General features: G+C 36.4%; 1 protein-coding gene across 2 annotated transcripts in view; it reads right to left on the minus strand.

Annotated features, from left to right (window-relative positions):
- The window catches only part of LOC115213107 (short-chain specific acyl-CoA dehydrogenase, mitochondrial), a 48,044-nt gene that overhangs the window by 26,928 nt on the left and 12,367 nt on the right, over positions 1–8,749 (minus strand). For both annotated transcript variants that reach the window (XR_004999779.1, XM_029782033.2), the window contains exon 2: positions 3,581–3,726. Coding sequence is in view for 1 of the 2 variants with exons in the window: in XM_029782033.2 (XP_029637893.1) it covers positions 3,581–3,726 (146 nt within the window). In the remaining variant the exon portion in view is untranslated. The remainder of the gene's footprint in view (positions 1–3,580; positions 3,727–8,749) is intronic.

An 8,749-nucleotide genomic window follows, 5' to 3' on the forward strand; every position in this document is an offset into this window, starting at 1 on the left:
TGTTTTATTGTCAATGCTGCACTTTTCTGTATCACCTGTTTCAACATAACTGTAATATATATATATATATATATATATATATAAACTATGCCATTTTAATACCAAGCAATGCCATGTATCTCTGTTAGAATATATATATATATATATATATATAGTTCCATTTGAAAAATCCACCAGAATGGACGAAAGCGCTAATATATGATATAAGTTATATGATGTATAAAAACATGTAATATACAAATAAATATCTGTAAATATAAAACCATCCAAATTTCTGAGTACCTCATTTCTTCTAATATAAAATACCTGTACATCATCTCCAAACCTTCTAATATATAAATATATACACACACACACACACACACACACACCTTTCCTAATGCCAACCACTCTGAGAGTGTAATGGGTGCTTTTACATGTTACCAGCACAGGTGCCATTTACATAACCCTAGTATCTGCCACGACTGTGATTTTGCTCAGCTTGATGGGTCTTCTTCTCAAGCACAGTATAATGCCAAAGGTCTCAGTCATTGCCTCCATGAGGCCCAGCACTCGAATGGAACTCAGCTGCTTTGCCTCCCTGAGGCCCAACACATGAAAGGAACTCAGCCACTTTACTTCTGTGAGACCCAATGCTCAAAAGGTACTCAGCCAATTTACCTTCATGAGTCCCAACACTCAAAAGGTGCTCTTTACATGCTGCTGGCATGAATGTTTGTTTATATATTTATTCATTTGTTATACAGAAGAGAAAGTGCAGTGATTATTGTCTTCTTAAGCCCTATTGGATCAAAGTTTTGGGACAAATGACTTTGGCCAAACTAAGATTAATTTAGAAGTGCAACACAGTAGAATCAGAAGAAATTAGTGATGGATTATGTTGGTAAATACTAAGTGCAAAAATTTCACAAAATGGAATAAATTATTTTTGCAGGAAGAAAGAAGAGAAGTATAGTATTTTAGACAGAGCCTTTTGTTGGAAAGAAATTTAATTTTTGCTATTAGTTCTGGATAAATAAATTGTAGTAGTACTGGACAAATAGATTCTAGTAATGTTGAATACATTGTTGTATTGATATCAATAGACTTTAATAATTTTCGATAAATAGAATGTAGTATTGTGGGATAAATAGATTGTAGCAGTGTTGGATCAATAGACTGTGATCCACCACTACCAATAAACATTGTATCTCTCTCCAACTAAAAGCTCTGCCTGAAATGTTAGATGATATTAAACTTACTTCATTTTGTAAACTGCTTGTGAAATTTACTTTATCTTTTATTTTCTACTTGTTCCAGGCATTAGATTGTGGCCATGCTGGGGCACTGCCTTGAAGAACTTTTAGTCAAATGAATCAACCCCAGTACTTTCTTATTTTTTAAGCCTTGTACTTATTCTATTGCTGTCTCTTACAGAACTGCTGGTTGTCAAGCAGTAGAAGTGGGGACAAACACAGACACAAAGACACACACAAATCCTCTCTACCAAATCTACTCGCAAGGCTTTGGCCAGTTCAAGGCTATGGGAGAAGATACTTGCCCGAGGTGCCACACCGTGGGACTGAATCCAGGATCATGTGATTGGGAAGTAATTTTCTTACCACACAACCACAGTTCCATTTTATTTTGAAATATTGTAAAGTAATAGAGTAGTTGAGTATGGATTAGTTCCGAAAGAATATAGTTCTAGGGAGGAAAGATTGGTAAAATACCTGGTATGAAACTATTATTATCAAATAGAAGTTAATAGAAGCAACAGAGTGTATGTCCATGGATGTAAAGAAAATAGAAGTTCATGGAAATAATTAAATTATGTGGTTCTTCTAAGTTAATAGTGTCTATTGTTTCTAAGTTACACAAAAATCCATGATATCAGTTATCAATTTTGTTGATGTTAAAAGTTATTATTTTCTTTCTATCAAAGTTATCTGGGACCCCGGATGAGTAGCATGTAACGTGCAGTAGTTTATCTCAGTAAACCTGCTTTCTCAGCAATGTCTCACATGATTATTTGTGGTCAAGATAACATAAATGCTTCTCTTCTTGATTGGGTGTATAACCTTGGAAATAGGCATAGGAAGAGAAGCTTTTGTATAGAATAGTAGAGAGAGAGAGAGAGAAAGAGAGAGAATGTAAGATTTATTGAAAATAGAAACCATAGAGCTTTTCACTAATAGCTAGGATACCATCATGTCATGTTATATTAAAGGTTTTATTTGTGGGCATGGTATGCAGGCTTAAGTGTAATAAAAAGTTGTACAATATGCATAAAGAACTGAATAGATAGAAAATGTAGCCACTGCAGTAACAACAGTATCAAAATGAAAAGAAAAAAATCTCTGGATAAGAACTTGGATAAAATTGGTAGGAGCCTAATTACTCTTTTACTTGTTTCAGTCATTTTGACTGTGGCCAAACTGGAGCACCGCCTTTAGTCGAGCAAATCGACCCCAGGTCTTATTCTTTGTATGCCTAGTACTTATTCTATGGGTCTCTTTTGCTGAACCGCTAAGTTACGGTGACGTAAACACACCAGCATCAGTTGTCAAGCGACGTTGGGGGGACAAGCAAAGACACACAAACATATACACACACATATATATATATATACATATATATTACGGGATTCTTTCAGTTTCCATCTACCAAATCCACTCACAAGGCTTTGGTTGACCCGAGGCTCTAATAGAAGACACTTGCCCAAGGTGCTGCACAGTGGGATTGAACCTGGAACCATGTGGTTGGTAAACAAGCTACTTACCACACAGCCACTCCTATGCCTATAATTGGTAAAGAAGCACTAGGTAAAGCTACACTTGGGCTTGGATGAGAGATTAAAGGCTATACAATGCATCATCATCATTTAGCATCTATCTTCCATGCTGGCATGGGATTGATGGTTTAATAGAAGTTGGTAAGCCAGTGAACTGCACCAGGCTCGATTGTCTGCTTCTGCATGGTTTCTATGGCTGGATGCCCTTCCCAATGCCAACCACTTTACAGAATGTACTGTTTTTCTACGTGGCACCAGCACCAGCAGGGTCACCAAGTAACTTGCAAGACAAAGATGCCTCAGCTGAGAGGGAGTGGTACTGAGGAGGGTGGCTTTGTGCTTGCTGAGAGGTTGAAGTATAATAGAGGGATAGACTGTAGAGGAGTTACTTGGTTGACCCAATAGGGAAAAAAAGAAGAAGGGGAGATAGAAAGAAAGAGAGAGAGAGAGAGATAGACAGAGTGAGAGAAAGAAAAAGATGGCGTTCAAGATGCATTCAAACACATCCACAAGATACAGTGGGGAAAATACAGGTGGTACAGAGGAGGACAGGGGGATGTTTAGAGATGGACAAGAGATGACTGTAACATGTGAGAGAAACTGGAGTGGCATGGGGTTGCTATGGTAGCTATGTGAGGGCATGGAGAGTGTGTGGGTAGGCATGAAAGGGAGAGTGGAGGAATCTGCAATGGGTGGTGATCATAGGTGGGGAAAAGGGAGATGTCGGGAAACAAAGTTGTGTGGGAGTTTTGATATTTAATCCCCCACTAAATTACATCTAACATTTGGAGAGATAAATTGAGAAACCTGTTCTGCTGGGAACTTCTTTAATTTGTCAATTTCAGCAGCTACTGGCATCAACTCTTTCTCAGCAAATTCATGACATGTTTCTTGCAGCATTTTGTGTGTGTCTGGAAGATCCACTAAGGATGAGAAAGCTCTTGCAGGTACTCCTGAAATAAAGGGGAAAATATTGCATATATCATCATCCTTTAACACACACACACACATTATATATATATATATATATATATATATATATATATATATATATATATATATATTATAATATATATATATATATATATATATATATATATATATATATATATATATAATATTAATTAGAGACAAAACCACTATTTTGTAAATCAAACAAGGAAAGACTTAATCAATACATAAAAATTTTAATATAAAGTAAATAAATCGCCACTACAATTGTTTCCTGTCTTCAAATGACATTCATCAGGTGCAATTGTTTCCTGTCTTCAATTTGTGGTTTTGTCTCTAATTAATATTATATAATATTTTACTATAAAATTGGATTCAATCCTAAATCTGATTTTTCCCTGTAAATTTGGATTTATTCCCTAATATCTTATTATATATATATATAAATATATATCTTACATCTATATATATAAAAGAGAGATTCTGTCCATTTGTATGTTTGTTTGTCCCATAAAGCGAAAGTAAATGGTTCAAGGGAGGCAACACTAATTATGCACAAATTTATGATGAACTGCATTGAGGCAAATATTCTCACTGATTGTGGTAAACATCCCAGAAAGTGAAAGTAAATGGTTCAAAGGAGGCAACACTAATTGTGCACAAACCTATGATGAACTACATTGTGACAAATATTCTCACTGGTTGTGGTAAAGGTGAGACTGTCTTCATTCCTCACATACCAGTTACACCATCTAATGTCCCATTCCAATTTAAGCCCTTACAGTTTCCTATCCCACTTTCTTTTGCTATAAGCATTAATAAAAGGCAGGACCAAACACTAAAAGTTGCTGGATTGCAACTAGGCCACACATGTACATAAACACCTTGATTTGAAACTGAATCTCTCAATTCTCCTTGACATACAGCCTATTCAAATGTCAAAACAAACCATGACAAATGAGTCTTCCACTTCACCTGTGGCCTTCTCAGTGCCATTGCACAGTCACCTGGATTCCCTAAAGTTATTCTTCTAGCTTCATTCACAATACACCACCAATTCAAACGTCAAAAGGAACAGCAACAAATGGATGTTCCATTTAATTAGTAGCCTTTTCAGGGCTATCACAGTCATCTGGATTCTGTAAAGCTATTCTTCTATATGATATATCCTTTTTTTCTAGCTTCTTGGTTTTAATTATGAGCATTAATAAAAGTCAGGACCAAACACTCAATGTTGCTGGATTGCAACTTCAAGAACAAACAGAAGTTCATATAACAAATCCATCATTTTTCTACTTCAATTATTACATGTTTTTCTCTTATATAATACACACATGGAAGACAAGTAAACCTAAATCTGACTGACAGGACACAGCATTTGTAAATTCATTGGACTATTACTTACTGTTGCCTTGCCTTCCATTCCTGTAATATAGCATTGGAATTTCAACACTAACACTGACAGGTGACAGCATTTGTAATTTCATATCACTATTACTTACTGATATTCCTAAAAGAGAGCTTTTTTTTTATGGCACCAACGTTACAGAGGCATTATATCCTCGACAAAACTTTACAGCATATTGGATGCATTGTTATTTATAGTAGCACCAGAGAGATAGATATGTCCTTGACTCAGAGGTATGGCAAGCTCTTTTGAATCCATTGTAATTTCAGTATCATCAGCAGGTATCTCAGGTTCATAAGCATTCCATCCCTTAGCCTGTACACTTCTCCAGACTGTGGCAGCAAGGACTAAATTATCTTCACATGTGGTCTCTTGTCAATCACAACCACCTTGATCTGGTTTCAGCTGCCATGTGCCAATCTCCTTGGTGGCTTTCTTCACTTGATTGGGTTCCAGATCAATCTTCTGAAGGAAACAGTGCACTGTTCTTGCTGAAAAGCTGAGGTAGTTGACTTCAACAGGGTATGTGGCTACATGCCATCCCCTAACAAGGGTCTCATCAAGTCTTGGTTTTTGTTAGCTGGTAAGAAATATTTGAAAGAGCAGAGAATTCTCATGTCACATATAGTTTGAATTGCAAGTGATTAAATAATCAGAAATAATATTTAATCATCAGTATAATCTTGCCTCAAGTGACACCTCTGAATATATCAGTACAATCATCTCTTCTGTATATAATTAATGAAGCTTTTAATACCAGTTGTCCTTATGCTTTGCTTTCATTAAATTTAACATCATACAGCCAATCAATCATGTTCACATCATTAAAGCCACGTCTCTTTGTTCCATCAGATCTCTCTTCATTTCTTTCACACCATCCTATCCTTTTATTAGCACTAATTAAATTACCTAGGTAACAGAAATTGTTGACAACATCCAGCAAGCCATCAGAGTAGTTCATTTCAGGTGTGTTTCTACTGCTAATTATTTCAGTACGTGTATCACATTTAAATATCTAATTAATCCAGTACACATATCACATATAAATAACTTTCTTTTTAATCTTTAGATAGCAATTCATAAATGGATCTCCTTTCTTTTTTCCATTTAATTTTACCTTTTTCCTGCTCTTTGAACCCAGCATTACACATCTGACCTGAATATTTACACATATTTCTGACTACGCATCACATTGTCTATGGACCCTGGGATACTAAGAGTAAGAAACCATTCTGTTCTATACACTACAGACTTATAACCTAATTTCTATGGCCATTTGATATACAAAATCTGATCAAAAAGTATCAGTAATAGTGCTATGAAAAGAAAACTACCACACATCAATTCAGCATTTAATCTCTTTCAATGTAGTCCCCTTCTGAAGCCACACCCACTTTATCCAGCATTGTTTCCATTGATGGAAACATTTCTGGAGCTCTTTTGGGGGGATAGCAAGCAGCTACCTCATCACAATCTCTAGGATTTGCACAATGTCTTGAAATCTTGTTCCTTTAAAAGGGGTTTGATTTTGCCATGACCGTTTTCGAAATGTTTTTGCCTTCCTTGACACAATCAAGGAGATCCTGCACAGCTGAAACCCTCTCTTCTTTTTGAGACGACTACACTCTACACCCTTTACTTCCAAGCACTGCTATAAACAATGGAAGTGAGTGAGAGAATTATAACTTAGTGCACATGCACGACAGAGTTCAAGGTCAATCTGTGCCAAGTGGATTCACTCTGCACACTTTAGCTCTGTTACCGTAGCAACAGTCCTGATACTTTTTGAACAGACCTCATATCTATGATTTTTTACTATATTTTCTCTGTAGACTACAAGCTAAATAACATCAGAGTTGATTTCAAATCAGAATGTTTGATTAACCTTGACTAGACTTCACCATTTCAATCCAGAGTTTTGTATTCATTTTAAGAGGAATTCTTAAATTAGTTCATCTATTTAAAGAGTATTCCTTTTCCTGATTCATCTCAATGCATATATCAATGAGTGCAAGAACTGAAATTAAATCTAAGAGTGAAGCTCAGGATGAATATTTGCCACTAAAGGTCTTCTTACTTTCTTTTTACAAAGATGTTATTGATGCATTCCTGAATGTTCTCTTTTATTGTCAAATTCCAAATAGTCTTCAGTAAAGGAAAGTCAAATATTGTTGGAATGATTGTTCAGACTTAGATTAGTATGCCTCTGTTATGCAAATAACGTTGATATAAAGAGCATGCACATTTGACTGGAAGGGGAAGCAAGAGAATGTCCATTCGGAATAACATGCAGGACTATGACTAAAAATTAGTTTCTTTGAACCAGGATTTACTAGTTATACGTTACAACTTCTTTTATCATCATCATCATCATCATCATCATCTAACGTCCGCTTTCCATGCTAGCATGGGTTGGACGGTTCAACTGGGGTCTGGGAAGCCAGAAGGCTGCACCAGGCCCAGTTTGATCTGGCAGTGTTTCTATGACTGGATGCCCTTCCTAACGCCAACCACTCCATGAGTGTAGTGGGTGCTTTTTACGTGCCACCGGCACAAGTGCCAGACGAGGCTGGCAAACGGCCACAATCGGATGGTGCTTTTTACGTGCCACCGGCATGGAGGCCAGGCGAGGCTGGCAACGGCCACGATCGGATGGCCGTTGCCAGCCTCACCTGGCCTCCGTGCCGGTAGCACGGTTAATCTCCAATAAGTATCAGGTACCATATTTGCTCTATACATAAACAGTTCCAACAATGAATTGAAACTGAATTGTTGATGCAGTAGTAACAGAACACAGACCTACAGACTAGCCTATGAGGGACTATCTCTATAGACACTCAACCTGCAAGAAAGAACAGCCAGAATTTTTCAAAACATATAATACCTTTAAAAAAATGAGATACTGAATAATAAAGCCTACTTTATTTTTATATGATGCAGTCAAAGTAACATCCATGATCTATTTTCAAGATCTCTGAGAGTGATGGGAGGAAATTATCCTCAGTCAGGAGATCTGATTCCAATGGATGCAACAGTGCAAAAGCAAACTGCAATTGTGAACAAAAAAAAAAAAGAAATGGTAATTGGTCATTGATGGGTAGATCACCACTGACCTAGAGAAAACAATGACAGTGATGCCTCATGGGACACTCCACATCAAATAGCTCTGATTAAACTGAAGTAGCAGTGTGTAACTTTGCAGTGTGTAATTTTGAACAATAAATTTTGGGCAAAATGTAGAACATGTCATCCTTCACAACTCTGCCTAACTTTCGATTCATTACAATAATATTTGATAAACAAGGCAGCAAGTTGACAGAATCATTAGCATGCTGGGCAAAATGCTTCATGGTATTTCATCTGTCTTTATGTTCTGAGTTAAAATTTCACTGCAGTCAACTTTGCCTTTCATCTTTCCAGGGTCAATAAAATAAGTACCAGTTGATCACTGGGGTTGATGTAATTGACTTACACCCTTCCCCAAAACTGTTGGCCTTGTGCCAAAATCTAAAATCAATATTTGATAAACAACAACAGTCTTTTCAAATTAAATGTCTAAATGTACATGAGTATACATAAAAATATTAGTATTTTAGCATATCACCCTTTTGAGTTAA

The sequence above is a fragment of the Octopus sinensis genome, linkage group LG6, assembly GCF_006345805.1.
Source record: "Octopus sinensis linkage group LG6, ASM634580v1, whole genome shotgun sequence".
NCBI lineage: Eukaryota > Metazoa > Mollusca > Cephalopoda > Octopoda > Octopodidae > Octopus > Octopus sinensis.